The 16,974-nt window shown below is 38.0% G+C and overlaps 1 protein-coding gene across 1 annotated transcript; it reads left to right on the plus strand.

The window, feature by feature from the left end:
* Nucleotides 1-75: 75 nt before the first annotated feature.
* On the plus strand, nt 76-16,480 carry LOC143877986 (phosphoinositide phosphatase SAC3-like). The gene is made up of 16 exons (XM_077380355.1): nt 76-805; nt 5,269-5,473; nt 5,577-5,742; nt 6,334-6,556; nt 7,829-7,905; nt 8,085-8,272; nt 8,358-8,455; nt 8,614-8,747; nt 8,851-8,979; nt 10,031-10,391; nt 12,265-12,386; nt 12,586-12,699; nt 14,504-14,701; nt 15,298-15,450; nt 15,626-15,734; nt 16,009-16,480. Exons 1-16 carry the CDS (start codon nt 668-670, stop codon nt 16,126-16,128), a joined length of 2,535 nt encoding a protein of 844 aa, XP_077236470.1. The 5' UTR covers nt 76-667; the 3' UTR covers nt 16,129-16,480.
* The last annotated feature ends 494 nt before the right edge of the window (nt 16,481-16,974 follow it).

Genomic DNA, 16,974 nt, shown 5'->3' on the forward strand with positions numbered 1-16,974 from the left:
AACGTATAAGACGCTTTTAACACGTTTTGTTTTTCCTTCTTCTGAATAAGTCACAGTGACCACATTTTATTACCGAGTTTTCGTTCGACTTATCTCCTTGCCTTTTCCAGCGTTTTTGCCGTTTTAACGAGAGCTCCCTGTAGAAATTAAAAAAGCAGGGTTTCGGTATTTTTATGTTTTTGTCATAAAGAGGCCAGCAAGGAGAGATCGATATTTTCCATTTAGTTTTTTTGTGGATTTGAGAGTTGCTGAGGCTGTGGTTTTCCTTCGCTCAGAGAGAGAGAGAGAGAGAGAGAAGAATATCGATCGATTGCAGGGACCTGTTATTTTGATTTTTTTTTTCCCGATCCTTTTTTCTCCCTCGATTTTAAGTTTTTTTTTCTAGCTTCTCTTTCCCGTGTTTTTGAGACTTTTTTTTAAGACCACAAGCCCTTGTATGTGAAAAGAAAGAAAGTAAAACAAAGAGATTGTCTGGTTTTCTCTATCTTGCTCCCGTGAATGGAAGAGAAGGAGTTGCAATAGATAAGGGATTTTTGGAGGAAAATGCTATATCTGAAGCAACCGAACCGATCGCCATTTTAGGGTTCTGTAGCTCGAAATTTTGGTGATCTCTCTGTCTCGCATGTCCGTGTGATTTTTCCCGAGCCCGAGGCTCGGGATCTGAACCATGGAGACAGCGAATGAGCCACAGGCTCGGATCGAGGAGGCACCGGACCAGATCGAGGAGGTGCCGGACCGGATCGAGGAGGCACCGGACCGGAGGAGCTGTTACCTGCAGAAATTCAAGCTTTACGAGACTCGATCGGTGAGATTTTCCCGTTTATCTGCTTATATGAGATTTTCTGATGAATGCTTGTTTTTTTCTTTTTCCTCTTGGTTCAGATCTGTAGTGAACTCATAGAAAATCTTTGTACTCGTACGTTATGATGTTCTTTCTAAAGTTGTGTTACTTTTTTATTGCTGATTTTTTTTCCTAATGCTTGATCTTTTTGCAAAATTTCTGAATTCCTTTGTTTTTGTGCTTAAATTTGTTATTTATTTCAATTATTGTTCTTTTATGTTGAAGACATGTCCTTGCTTCTTTTGATGGATCTCTTACTATATCTGCTGTTTAAATTTTATCGTCTTCTATCTCCTATTTTATATTAATGTGAATTTTCCAGTTTTATGCTTGATTTTGTTGGTAGGATTATATTAACATCATCCTGTGTGCTAAAGCTTTCAGATAGTAGGATGGTTTTACTGTCCAATTTCTGATTTGTTTTATACCATTCGTTGCATCTGTGTTTATGCAGAGCAATTTTTTTGTACCGTAACTGTGTCAATCGCATACTTCTTTTTGATTTGGTTATTTTTGATCTATTTAAAGTTCATTGTGATTGTCTACGTCGATTTCCCGTTCGTATGTCTTGGATATCTCTATCCTCTCTCTGACTTTTGTCTACTGACTTAGTTATTCTTTAATGGGAATTATTGGCAATTGGGACTAGAGACAGCATTTTAGACGTTTACTGAAACTCCTTATGTACCCTTGCTATATTATTTAAAAAAGTATTTTTCTCCATTACCTCCATCGTTGTAACACTATCTTTGGAGTTTCAAGCTGAGTTTTTGTGATTTACGAACGCCGTTTATGTTCTAACTCAGCTCAGTGGAATTTGACTACAGGCATCAGTGCAAGTTTAGTTACTACTGAGTGGAATATAATGGTTGCACTTTCTTTTGTGTGATCGTTACATTCATTACTACAATTGTGCGTTTTTGATGAATTAGGACTTTCTGACTGTTCTGCTAATGTTCTTTTAGAAGCCCGAGGTTTACTCAATTCACGGGTTAGAATTTGACAGTTATGCGAAGTTTCGTGGAATACATTTTAAAAAACCGAATGCATTTGAATGGTTCTAGAAATGTACCATACTTTCCGTTGTGTTCTTTAGGATGGTTTACAGTGGCAGTAGTCATTTAGACAAAAATGTCATTTCTCAAAGGCTTATTATTTAAGAATAACCATATTTCACTTCAAAAACATTTGCATATATAATATTATATGCAAACAAAATTTTAGTCGTATCCAAAAGGCCCTAAGATAATAGGTTGTTTGCATGTAAATCACTAATTTGCAAGGCATTTTGCAACGAGTCATTAAAAATTATGAGAAGGTAAAAAAGTTTAATTTCTGAGGAAATATTTCCAAAAGATCTACAAATACTACAGCACACTCGTATGAAATTCCTTTGAATCAACTCTAAAATCATTATTTTTTGCCTAAAAACTTTAGTCGTAGCGCTTTTTTTTATTCAAAATGATTGAAGTTTTCTTAAGAATAAAAAAACAATCTTTTTTGGGGAAAAGAGTTGTGCTTTTAGAGTTAAAGGACATTTTTGTCCAAAAAAGGCTAATGAATGACCATAAGCAGTGTCTAGTGATGTATTGGAAATATGTTTTAAAAGTTGAACTTTTTGCCTACATCATGATTCTTGTTGACTAATTTGTATATATTTTGTAGATTAAGAATTTCTTGGTTAGAAATTCTAAGCTAATTTTTTTAGGTGGTAATATGTTATGTGCTTATTTGGGTCCCACCTTGGCTGAAATAAGTTAGTTGTGATATTTGTTATTTTCAAATTTGCTTTGTAGTTATTTAGTTAGTTAGGAGTCTTAGAGATAAGACTTATCTAGATTATGGATTTTTAATAAATAACGTGTAACCAGTATTTTGGAGGGAATGAAGAATATTATCCCAGAAAGTGTGGTTGTCTACACAAAGGAGGACTGATCCTTCCCTCTAAGTGGATCAAGAGGCGGATCTTCCCTCTAAGAAGATCAATTCCGTTGAGGACCAAATCGGGTTCGTAACAATTGGTATCAAAGCGGTCGATCCTGCGCCATGGCTACGTCTTCGAAGATTTGGGAATCAATGCGTGGAGATTTGCAGGAGATTAAAGCACTTCTTGTGGAAATGATAGAAGAACATCGACGACTTACGGAAGGCTTGAACAAAACCAGCACAACGGTCGAAAAGGCCTGTACGATGAAAAAGAAACATCGAAACAGAAAAAGAGGAGGAAAGAAGAAGGGAGAAAAGAATCAGCTAGAAGAAAAGGCGAAAAGGCCACAAAAGAAAGTTCGTCGTCTGTTTTCAAAATGTCCGACGTCATAAAAAAAATTCTCGCCCATAGTCATCCGTGCGTCAACATCCAAATCGTTTTAGAAAAACCAGGGAAGCAGGATTCGTACCTGAGGGTGGGGATTCGCGATTCCCCCCCCGAATCGCGAATCGGAATCATGATTCGATTCGATTCCCCGATTCTGGGGAATCTCGAATCGATTCCGTCGGAACCCCGATTCCCAATTTTGGGAACCCCAATTCCCAATTTTGGGAACCTCGATTCCCAATTTATGGAAACCCCGATTCCCACTTTATAGAACCCCGATTTCCAGGCGATTCCCTGCGAATCCCCAGCGAATCCCAACTCCCCAGCGACTCCCAGCGATTTCCCGGCGAAGCTCCGACAATTCTCCGGCGATACCCCGACGAATCCTCGGCGAATCTTCGTCGACTCTCTGGCAAACCCATGATTCCCGCTTCCAACCATCCCAGGAGCCTTCGATTCCCGCTTTCGAATCCCGAATCGAATCCCGCTTTCGATTCCCACCCTGGCAACCTTGAGAAAAGACACCGCAGGAGCTTTGATGAATGCCGCGATGAGATCGGTTTGAAGATGGAGTTGTCTCAACCATTGATGTCAACTATGTTTTTCGTGAAGATGATGCCCAATAAGATTTGGGACCCCAGCGGAATAAATTATCTTCTCCAATGATCCAACCTTTGAGGACAAGGTTGATTTAAGGGAGGAGGAATGTTACATGCTTATTTGGGTCCCACCTTGGCTGAAATAAGTTAGTTGTGATATTTGTTATTTTCAAATTTGCTTTGTAGTTATTTAGTTAGTTAGGAGCATGGTTTTAAATTTTGACCGAGGGACTGAAACCGAAATTTTCTGAAATTTCATTTTTAGCCAAAATTTCGGTATTTTTTGTAATTTCGGTGAAATTTCGATTAAATGCCATTATTTATTAAGAAAAAAAAGTGTTACAAAATTTCGGCCGAAATTTCGAACCAAATTACCAAATTTCGGACTGAAATTTCGGATTTCGCCGAAATTTCCGTTTTCGGTGGGGTCTGAAACGGTTACCGAAACCGAAATTTTCAGCCATGGTTAGGAGTCTTAGAGATAAGGCTTATCTAGATTATGGATTTTTAATAAATAACGTGTAACCAGTCTTTTGGAGGGAATGAAGAATATTATCGCAGAAAGTGTGGTTGTTTGCACAAAAGAGGACCGATCCTTCCCTCGAAGTGGATCAAGAGGCAGATCTTCCCTCTAAGAAGATCAATTCTGTTGCGGACCAAATTGGCTTCGTAACATAATACGATTCTAAGAGATCTTTGAATGTCAAAACAAACTGTCATTGCATATCACAAGCTCACCACTATGCATATGTTATGTCCTCCAATGGATGGCCACAATACAGTTTGTCGCACAAGAATCAAAATGGCAGTGGTTAAAAGCAATGATAGTGAATGTTCCACATTCGACAGGAAAAGTTCATTTAGAAACAATGAGAAACATTATGTTGTTGTGATTTTTGTACCAAGACTTCTCCTCCTATAGACAACTCAGATCCTCTAACCACACAGCCGTATTAATAATCTAGATGTGTTTCGTTGCGATGGGACATGGAAGAGCACTTCACACAATTAGTGACATGATCCATGTCAAACCTATAAGAGTGGAGGTTCGATTGAGGTGATTATAGTCATAATCTAATCAAAATCGGGCAGTGTGAAGTATGCCAATAACTCTTTTGACATTTTAGAGGGGTCGTTGGATCAAGTGGTGCACAGTTAACTCTGATCTATAAAATTATAAAATCCTTTTCTAAAAGTTCCTCTAGTCACGTTTCTTGAGTGAATTGTAGGTTTGAATGACTTTGTTGTATCTTTGATTTTTTAATTTTCCCAACGAAGCTCTCACATTTCTCCTGATAATAAGTTTGATTATACTTGGTGAACTTTATGATACTGTCTTCCTTTTGTGGGGATATGCCTTTGCCTTAATTGGTTGCTTAAAGTCCTCCATCTGGGCCTCTATTCTGAGTCCTCATGAAGTTATGTGCGTTTGGTTTATGCTGCTTAGTATTCCATGCATTGTGTATTATAAAAGAAAAGTTATATAATGCTTGTCCGATTTCTTTATGGAACAGAGATTTTATATGATAGGGAGAGACAAGAGTAGAACACTATGGAGAGTATTAAAGATCGACAGGTTGGATCCCTCTGAGTTAAACATTCGTGAAGATTCTACCACATACTCAGAAAGTGAATGTTACGACCTGTTGAAGCGGATAAATGAAGGAAATAGGTCTACGGGTGGACTGAAATTTGTTACCACTTGTTACGGAATCATTGGTATGAACAATTCAAGTGCAAATTTCATTGAGTGCCTTTAGAGATTTATTGCCATCATTGCAGTATTTTTTACAAATTCGTATGATTTGTTTCTGTTTTTCAGGGTTCGTTAAATTTTTGGGGCCTTATTACATGCTGATTATCACAAAAAGAAGACAGATTGGAGCCATTTGTGGCCATATAGTATATGCTATCACTAAGAGCGAGATGATTCCACTTCCAAATTCTACTGTGCAGTCCAATATGGCTTATTCTAAGAATGAGAACAGGTCTTTTTGTCCATTCTGCATGTAAATGTATAATGTCCATGGTGCTTCTGGAGGAGAATGTAGAAATTAGTATTCAAAATCTCTCACTGCCCCTTTGTATTGTAGAAGGGAAACGAATTCAGATGTGATTTTTTTATTCTTTATTTCTATTTAAATACTATGATGATATGAACTTTGGAGGACTTTTGTCACTAATGAGCAAGTCCTATCCTTTATGGAGTCCGCTTATTTTAACAATAAGCTGAATAAATTCAAAACTCTATGTCGTATTTGTTGATAAGCCCTTTAATTTTAAGTCACTGTAATGATAAAATTAGGAAGAGTTTGCATTTGGGAAACATATGAGATTCCATTTATTGCATTTTTCTTATTTGAAAGTTATTCATTTTCATAGAGTGTTTCCACTAAATCAGTTAATGCAAATCTGCTGAGGCAAGCTTCATGCAGTAATGTTAAAATTAGATGAAACAAGGTATTGAGAGCTGAAGTATTAGGTCATTTTTTTACTGTCATTAGTTAAAGTATCTTCTCAAATGTTGTACACGCTTTCTCATTTCAGTCATTGTTTTGTGTTTTTCATTGGCGGCGTAGATACAAGAAGCTCTTATGCACAGTGGATCTTACCAAGGACTTCTTTTTCAGCTACTCATACCATGTTATGCGTAGCCTTCAAAAGAACTTATGTGGTGATGAGACAGGGCAAGTTCTCTATGAGACAATGTTCGTCTGGAACGAATTTTTAACGCGTGGAATACGGAATCACCTCAAGAACACTGTCTGGACAGTTGCATTGGTGTATGGCTTCTTTAAACAGGTAATGTTCTGAAGATGAATGATTCTGGGGCCTTCATCGGGAAAATATAAGACAATGCTTGGTTAATCTTTTAGAATTTATTTCCGTTGTTAAATTAAATATTTGCATCTTGTTGGTGAACTGTTTCTTTCTCCTGATGCTGCTAGGTAAATATAGAAAGAGACTAATAGTTTAAACTCTTCTCCATGCACACTTATAATAGCATTCCGTAAACATGTATTCTCCCTTTCCTGAATCTGCGCATCACTTGTCTTTTGATGTCAGACATTTCCTGAATGGTTGATTGTTTCAGTTTGGAACGGGTTGGGGTAGGCCTGTACATCAATCTATTATGAGCTCAAGGGTGGGACATTTGCCTGATAATTGCATTGTGCTTCTGATTCGACAGTTCGATCTATGATTGGTCTAGCATTGGTAGTGAGTGGTTATGGAATTGAAAATATACACATGTGGATTAAAAATTGGTCTGAGGACATTAATTTGAAAAAAAGAAGAGAGAAAACATCGAATCGCGTGATAAGTGGTATCCCATGTGAACAAATAAAATCATTTCAGTGCTCAAGGTTTTTGTATAGACTCCCGTCCTTACACTTTTAAGAGGTAAAAGCGGTATTGGCACTAATAATAACAAATAATTTCTTACTAATGTCTTTCAAATTCCACCATTTTTTAAGCTTTAATTGAATGTCGTGCTTATGATATTTTTTCATTTCAATATATTGATAAGACTGTTCTGCTAGACAGGTCACTGTCCAACGTTGGACCTTTCTTGGGTTTAGTTGTATTTTGGTCTCTCTTCTCTTAAACATGAGTCATCTTGTGCTTAGTTGTATTTTGATTTCTCTTCTATCTTAATTCCAGTTCTTTGGGTTTCATGTTTGTACATGTTATATTCTAATGTTGCTTCTTGTCCTTTCCAAGTTGTTTGGTTTTTATGTGATTTCAATACTTACACTTCAAACATTACATGCCTTGTACTGCTTATTCTATATCCTTGCATTTTGTTTGGAATCAGCCTCGTATGTCAACCATCTCCTGGTATAAGCAGATCTTCTCTGTTAAATTAGGTGACCAGGAAGATTGCCCTTTCATGGTTTATCACTTTATTGACATTTTAATCCAGGTTTACATGGTTTCTTGATAATGGTTTAGAGGTGACTTTTGTGTCATAATAGCTGTTGGCATCTAATCTACTTGTCTTTATTTATTGCTCTTCGTAAATTTCAGGTTTCTATTTAAAGGGTTACTGATGGTCTATGTTTTTTAATTCAGGCTAAACTTTCGATATTGGGAAAGGACTTTAAGCTGACACTTATTGCTAGGCGCTCACGTCATTTTGCTGGCACCAGGTTGGAATAAATTTAGCCTTGTATGGTATATATTGGCTTTTCTTTATAAAACTTGACATGTTTGACAGTGTTGCTTTATGAAATTTATTAATTATTAACAATCAAAGTTTCAAATATCTTTCAAAGTGGAATTACATATTTTTCCTCCTTAGACTTTCTTGCTTTCTTTTCTCCTATAGGTATCTGAAACGAGGTGTAAATGAAAAGGGTAGAGTAGCTAATGATGTCGAGACGGAACAGATCGTGTTCGAAGATGTTCCTGAAGGATGCGAAACACAAATAAGTTCTGTTGTGCAGAATAGGGGATCAATTCCCCTATTTTGGTCCCAAGAGACTTCACGCCTGAATATTAAGCCCGATATCATATGTAAGTTTTAGACACGCTAGTGTAGAACGTAGTCCTCTTGATGTTTGAATGTTCTATTTACTGGCTTATTGTTGTCTCCTTCCAGTGAAGAAGAAGGACGTAAATTATGAAGCTACCAGACTTCATTTTGAGAACCTTGTCAGGAGATATGGAAATCCAATAATCATTTTGAATTTGATAAAGGTAGTTTCTCCAGTTTGATTGTGGCAAGATTTTCTGACAACTTCCTCTTGTCTTTCAGGCGTGCTGTCTGATCTAAATGCTTCTAGTTAGAAAAGAAGAACATAAATTAGAAAAGTATTTCTTCCCTCCTTTCTATTAACTTGACTGCGTCTAAACAGACACACGAGAAGAGACCTCGAGAATCCATACTCCGTGCTGAATTTGCAAATGCAATTGATTTTATTAATAAGGATCTATCTGAGGAGAACAGCTTGAAGTTCTTACATTGGGATCTACACAAACACTCTAGAAGGTATTTGGCTTGCCGAGTCCAGTATTTATTTGAATGCTATATTTGAATGCTAATGTTGCTGCTTGGAGATATCTTTCTAACTTGAAAGGAATGTAATTTTCAGCAAGGCTACCAATGTCTTGACATTATTGGGCAAAGTGGCTACATACGCATTGAACATAACAGGCTTCTTTTACTGCCAAGCGACACCAGCATTGGGACTCGACGGAGCTCTAAAATGGCAGTTCTTTGAGTGAGTACTTTTATTGCATTAGTTTTTGTCGTTCCTTGTTGACCGTTACTTGTACATCTTATTGTACAACTTGTCGCCCTCTGATTGCAAAGAAAAAAGAACACCTGACTCCTCTCCATAGTCTCACTTTTTATTCTTTTATTTTCATGCTGATAACCTTATTTCTTCTTCATCTCTTACAAATGTTTGAAGAGAACCTTTTTGTGTGTAACTGTTACAGTGGTTGAGTCTGTTATGTTTGATATTGGGCTTTACACCTAAACGATTTTTGTCCTGAATTGAGTCCTAGGCTCCCAACCTACCTTACAACAATTCGACTCAACTCAACTAAGCCTTTGTCCCAAACTAGTTGGGGTTGGCTAATGAATCCTTTAGAAAATTTGCATGAAGAAGGTGAAAAGATCTACCCGGCTCAAATTGACTACGTCTACTCCTGACACTAGTTGGGTTCGTCTACATGGATCATTTTCTTCCATTCTATCCTATCCAAGGTCATGTTCTCTGTTATGTTCCTAGCCCTCAAGTCTTTCCTCAATGTTTCTACCCAAGTTGTTTTCGGTCTGCCCCTACCTCTTTTTACTCCATCAACTTGGCATGAGTCACTTCTTCTCACTGGAGCATCCAAAGGCCTTCGTTGGATATGCTCAAACTATCTTAAGCGGTGCTCTCTCGTCTTCTCCTCAATTGGTACCACCCCCACCTTTTTACGGATGTCTTCCTTTACTTGGTTTGTTTTTACTAGGCATTTTCTTCATTGCACTTCCCTAGGCTCACCTAAATTGAATTGATGTGTTCATGCAAGTGATCTTGGGGCACTTTGCCTTCTCCCTACTGCCTGTTGCCACTCTTGAAAACTATGACCAAATATCTTTTCTACTGGATAATTATGTCCTGTATGCTTGAATTTTATCATGCTGTAGTCAATCTTGTTTTTGGCCCAGACAGTTACACTGTAGTTTCTCTGAAATGGTATTTGGTATCACATTACAGCTTCTCTGCATGCTGTAGTTTACTTTTTATTTGTTTATTTTTAACGTTGAATATATTACAGGAAGGATGATGAGGGTAATTATTCTCAAAACCTTTGCAACAATAATACAGCGGATGCTGACATATCAGAAAATGGAACACAACAAGATCATATTGAACTTAACGAAAACCACTTGGTCAAGCCACCTATGTTCCAAAAGGGTGTCCTCAGGACCAATTGTATAGACTGCTTGGATCGCACAAATGTTGCACAATATGCCTATGGTTTGGCTTCCCTGGGGCATCAGCTTCATGCCCTCGGTCTCATAGATGTTCCAAAAATTGATCTGGATGCCCCTTTGGCTGAGAATTTGATGGGATTTTATGAGACAATGGGTGACACACTTGCACACCAGTACGGTGGTTCTGCTGCCCACAACAAGGTACACTTGAAGGGTTGCACTCATTCTTGAAAGCATAATAATTTGATGGGTGATGAAATAAGATATGTCCTCTCTTGGAGTGACCAATTTCTTACTTATTTTCAATTCTTGAGTTGTAGTTGCCACTGCATGTACGCTTTCACACTCTCTCATTCTCTAATAATTCTTATCAGAATTTTTATTCGCGAACAACGTTTGTGATTTTGAGTTTTGTGAGTGCTAATGTTAGTGCCTTCCTTTGATTAGTATAAATTAAGGATGACCTTTTATGAGGAGATACGGGCATCGTACGAAGTTTTTGTAGGTTATCTATATTTTATTGTTGAAGCTAACAGTTTTAACACTTTTACCTCTTAGAATCGTAAGGACAAGAAATTTCACAAACCTTTTATGAAGAGATATGGGCATCGTACGAAGTTTCGGTCGCCACGGAAACACGAACGTTTCAGTTTTGGGTGAAAATTTCGGTGGAAATCCTGTAAAATCACGGGAACATATGCAGATGTTAGAACATACCAATGAAATTTCACCTTGTGTCTGATAATTTAGTACATACCAAATTTCACATGTAATTCATATCAATATTTATAGATAATACATGCACACCACATTTCACATGCAATTCACATAAAAATAATTTTTTTACACAATGATATATAGTACCACTAGTACATTTACGATTTTAGTTTATGCATCTCGGTCATTTCGTTTTTCGGTTTTGGTGGTTGGAGATGGAGATGGAAACAATTCGGTCGTTTCATGTCGGTTTTGGTGGAAATTTAAAACCTTGCCATTATCTCTTATTTCTTTTAAGCCATTAGGAAGTAGTAAATTAAATGACTTCTGAATAAAAGAGGACCCACTTCACTATTCAAGCACAGATATGGACACAGATCCGCCCCACTATTTGCCGAGCGAAGGACGTGCTGAAACCGAACCGGGTGACCTTCCGTATGGTCACAGGTCTCATCGATCAAATCCGTGAATCTCCACAGATACAACTTGCTACCATCCATCCATTTAATGGTATTAAGAGAATCTCCCTTGACTATCAATCTGTCCAGCAAACTATCATCAACAATCTTAATGCCTTGGAGCACCGCTCTTACCTATGCATTGTTAGAATCCCTGACTCCAATGGGGCGCGAAAATCTCTCCCCCTCCCCCCCCCCCCCCCCCCCCTCTCTCTCCTCCTCTAAGCAAACTTCCCACCTCGGCTGGCTTACTAGACACATCAAAATTTAGCTTGAGCGACCCAAGGTGAGGCAACACCCAACTAGGAGTAATTAACCTCTCCCTTTCTGATGCATAACAAATCCCTTTCCAACATCTGTTGAGGTCAGAGACAGAGTAGATTTTTAAGGAAGAGAGAGAGAACCCACACCCTAGATATAACAAAGGAAATGATCTTAATGAATGTAAAAATAGAGATTTTATATGGTGGCCGACCTTTACATGTAAAGGTTGGAGAGAGAAAACCCCCCTCCATTGATTTTTGATCCATCAAAAGCCCTTTTTTTTTACTTTTCTTTGGATAAAAAATCAAGGGTGGCAGGTTTCTCTCTCTGCCCTTGTTACTAAACGGTCGGCCACCGTATAATTTCTCGTAAAAAGAGGTCCTTTGGATCGGTTTTTGAAAAGCATTGTTGCTCTCCATATTTATTTTTCTTTGCTTTCTCTTAAGATTGTGTATTATTTTTCCTTGTCCCATTTTTCTTCTTTTTTTCATATTGGTAAACATTTCCCTTTTTCTTTACTAACAACCTAGCCAACCCCAACTAGTTTGGGACAAAGGCTTTGTTTAGTTGTTTAGTAGTTAGTAACTTAGATTACTAAGTTATCTGTTAATTGTTGTATTTATGATGTTACCTAGATATTCTCTGAGAGGAGAGGTCAATGGAAAGCAGCAACACAGTCCCAGGAGTTCTTCAGGACACTTCAGCGATACTACAGCAACGCCTACATGGATGCTGAAAAACAAAATGCTATAAATGTGTAAGTTTTATAACATTTATAGTATGAGCTCACTGCTCAAGAAACTGATCTTGTGCCCCTTTCGTGCAGTTTGATAAATGATTAGTGAATTTGGTTTGCTTTTCAAAAAAAAGAAGAAGTGAAGTTGGATTCACCTCGCTTGATTTCTGAACTAGCTAGCATCTTATTCATTGCATAAATTCATTCCTTGGACAAGCAGGTTCCTGGGGTACTTCCAACCCCAACATGGTAAACCAGAACTCTGGGAGCTGGATTCGGACCAGCATTACAATGTTGGCAGGCGTGCCCATTCCTACGCCAAAGAAAATGCAAGGTACTAATATGTGAAATTATAGGGTTCATCAAATTCTTGTTTTTTATTAACCTAGACATTGTTTTCGTCGATTAATTTTTTTGCTGCAATAATAGAAGAATAGAGCAACCCATCATGTTTCTTCCTGGAAGAAATGCAAATAATATAAAAAGGTGCATTTACTTGAAAAAATGTATTAAAAGTGAAAATGCCACAGGTGATACCTGGGTGCTTCAGCTGAAACTATGTTCTTGATGCAGACTCTTGCATAATTGTTTATTATTACCATTAGCAATGTTACTTGAAACTCCTAAAAAACTGATTAAGTTGTGATCAAAAGATATCATCATATGATGTGCACTATTAGGTACTAACACCTTGAGAATCACAAAAGTCACTCAGTATGTTTAAACCCATGATAAAAACCTCCTTTAGTGTCGAAAGGAACCATTCTGTACTGTGCTTGTATCTAGCACGAAAGAATGAGGGTGATTAGTGTTCATTTTTTTTTCTTCAACCATTACATTTAGTGTTCATACTGTGCTGGTGGTCACGGGTTTGAGTCACCGAAACAGCCTCTCTGCAAAGTAGGGGTAAAGCTGCGTACATTTAGCCCTCCCCAGACCCCGTAATGGCGGGAGCCTCGTGCACTGGGCCGCCCTTTTTTTTTAACATTTTGTTTTTGTGAAAGTCGTAGCTATCACAAATATTTAGCTTCATAAAATTTCTTTTAAATTGGATGCAGTTAGTAGACCTGGCAAACGGGCGGGCCGGGCCGGTTTTGACCCGGCCCATACGGGTCCGGGTCACTATGCTTGGACCCGGACCGTACGGGCCGGGCCGACCCGCGGGCCGCCTGGATTTCTGACATATTATTTTTAAGATTTTTTCTTTTAAAATAGGGATTCGCTAGCCACCTTCTCCTAGTCTACTTTTCGGCTTGTCCACATCCTTTGCTGCAAAGATCTGACAGAGGTACGAGTTGCGCAAAGGTGGCTAGCAATAAAATAATAGCAATTTATAATATTCATACGGTTACTAACTTTTAAATGAAAAATGACGGAAAAAGGGAAGCAAAGTAGAAAAATTACCAAAGAAATACGAAAAGAAGGTGTTAAAATATGACAATTACCAAAAAAAACTACAAAGAAAAATTAAAAAATATGACAATTACGGGAAAAAAAGGCCAAAATAAAACTTTTGTAATTCTCTACGGGCACCTGCGGGTCCACCCGCCCGGCCCATTTTTGACGGGCAGGGTGGACCCGCGGGTCATTTTTAAACGGGTCACAGATTGGTGACCCGGACCCGGACCCGGAATTTACGGCCGGGCCGGGTGGACCCGGCCCGCGGGTCCGGGTCACTTTTTGCCAGGTCTAGCAGCTAGGCATGCATTGTGCTTTCTTTGTAACACCTAGGGTTTGTTTCCAATGTTGATTTTTTTTTTTTTTGGAATGGTATTGTTTGTTGATGAAGTTCAACTTATCTTATTTCTGAATCTCACTTCATCTATTGTGCATTTTCTGGTTGTGGGCAAAAAGGTTTTCAGCAACGGAGTATTTCTCCAGAGTTACTGATTGTAAGATGCCCTGTGTATCATACAGTCATGTTGATTTTATTATGGACTTTGCATAGGTTCGGTTAGTTGCCGTTATATTTGAAATGCAGTTCCATACCTCTGCACAAGAATGCAAAATGTGCACCACTTGTTTGGCGGTGATGGTTCGCAGGTCTTTTTTATGGTTTTACCTGCTATCTGACATTGGGAAATTTTTCATTATATTTGATTTTTAAACAGTAATCATTGAGTTCTTGTGTTTTATAGGTCATTTGTCAAAAGATCCCTATCTGACGGCAACATTCTATCGGAAAGCGACACGCCTGCATCAATAACAAATGGTGGACATGAGAAACTTTCTCACTCAGCATTGCCTCAAAGAACACTTCAAATGGGAACTGGCAAGGGTCTATCTGATTCCACCCCGGAAATATCATCTTGCGAAAGTGATATATCATATTCGAGGTTGGCCTCGGGAATTTCTAGGGAAATGTATATCTCAGGAGATTATTAATTTTTTTGTTTATCTTCGGGTTTTTATCGGAGAAAAACTGGAAAAGACTAGAATATTTAAAATAGTATTTTAAGAAATAATATAAAATAAAATTTATGTTTAAAATATCGTGATAATTTTCACAATAAATGACAAAAATGAAAATATTGGGTCCTAAAATTCTCGATTCATTTCAAGTTTTTCTCATTTTATAAAACTGTCGCAATAAAATCAGATATTTTGAAAAGTCGGTGCTTTCCCTCTCCTTTTTCCCCATTATTTTGGTTCACACTTGCTAAACCACCGGTTGTGATATTGTGTTCTTGTATATTTCGTACAAAGCTCTTCTGCTAAACCACTGTTGGCATAGTCTATTCTTCTGTATCCTCCCTAACCCCTTACTTGCTACTTGCTTTACTCCCCCTTCCTCATCACCATCAAGACTATAAAAATAAACTAACAGAAAAGGTGGAAAAGAAATCAAGAGGGTCGCTCAAATGTGGAATAAAATCTTCATGTTACTTTTCTCGTGCTGTCTGGCATTTGGCTCATTAGCTGTCTTTTCTAGGTACACCCCCTCGATGACTGGGAGGCAGCTGTTTTCAGATATGCAAAGTGATCGTATTTATTTCAATGAGCATGGAGCAGGAGATTCAAATTTCCTTGACCTCGATTGGCTTTCTTCTTCTGGGAACTCATGTGAGGACGAAACATACGAGAGGTAATTTATGTGTTTGGTGCTTTTGCATGTTGAATTGTGCTAAATGCACTGCCTACTACCGATCAATTGTGCATTATATTATTCAATACAAAGTGCGCTACTAATTTAAATTATATCAGTGATATATTATGAGTGTGTTGAAAGTTAGAAAATGTCTGCCCCTTTCATGCTGCAGATCCAACCTTATTAATTCCCCAATCCCCAGCATGTCATCAGAAAATGTCCACAATGGCATAAGTGTGGAAACAACCCCACATCCAAGTGAAAATGGGTCTAGCACCAAGGTCAGTGTTCTTGTCCTTCACTATTGCTACATTTTGGGTCTACAACCACTCTTTTGTGCTTTTCTAATATTCATTGAACTTTTCTTTTAACAGTAACTAACTTTGCTCTGTAATTAATAATAATCACCAGTACTGTGTAACGGGCAGACCAAGTATAATCTGACTATAACTTGCCAAAAAAAAGTGTTGTTTTTCGAATTACATGAATCAAAATATAAACCTTTCCAGATAATTCTTTCATTGTCTGCTGAACTTTTGAGTATACGTTTTGCAGGGAAGAGAGCAGACAGAAACAGATATGTCCTATGGCTCAGCCCAGAATTCTGAAAACCTCGGAGAATTTTCTGACAGTTTCGTGCATTGGGTTACATACGGAGAGGCTTTATGCCATTGAATTCTTCAATCCATATTTATTTTCATCCCCATCTGTCAAACCGTGCCAAGGATGCCAACTGAGAGATCAGATAAAGAAATAGAGAGAGAAGAGAGAGGTAACTAGACCACAACAGGAGTGGTACCGGCATTCCTTTGCAAGATGCCTGTCCTTGAGAGCCTTGTAATGGCTCATGTAAGATTGCTTCGACCCTAAAATCTTCGGTTGGAGTCTGATACAAGTTTAAGTAAATAGCTTATAATTCTTTTGGAGCTCTATTCCGCTTCACTGCAGTTTATGAACTGAGAATTTTCATCCATGTAAATATATATCATATATATATATATATATTTGCTCTCTTGAGCTCCACACAGTAGGCATTATTTGGTTTATTGATGTTTCCTTTTATTTGTGGGTTTAAAGAAATACAAAGCCATCTGGGATGGAGCTTTGATGCTGAAAAAAATAAATAAAAAAGAAGCGCAGGGTTGGGGCTTTTCAAAGGCAATTCTGAAGGTGGGTCATTTTGGCAACTGCTTCATCCACAGTTATTGGCAGCAGATTGATTGTGTCCGCAGCGCGAGATATCTTAAGTTCCAACAGAAAGACTAGAGACACTGAATAAAACTGATTTTGAGGTCAAGTGTTCTTTGTCAAAATTTTAAGGCTGCCATGAAGATTTCCCGAAGATATTTGGGCTTAGAAAACTGAAGGGTCAATTTTAGAGGTGTAGTAGGAGCCTTTACATGTGATCTCTATATGGACTCCAAACTGACACCTTTTGAGATTAGAAGATAGAATTTTGCCCTTGTCTGAAATTAAGTCCCGCATTCTGCAATTCTAGTAAATGGGATACTCTGCAGACAT

This window comes from Tasmannia lanceolata, unplaced genomic scaffold, assembly GCF_043159265.1.
Source record: "Tasmannia lanceolata isolate RefF3 unplaced genomic scaffold, GAP_Taslan_0.1 ptg000005l, whole genome shotgun sequence".
Taxonomy (NCBI): domain Eukaryota; kingdom Viridiplantae; phylum Streptophyta; class Magnoliopsida; order Canellales; family Winteraceae; genus Tasmannia; species Tasmannia lanceolata.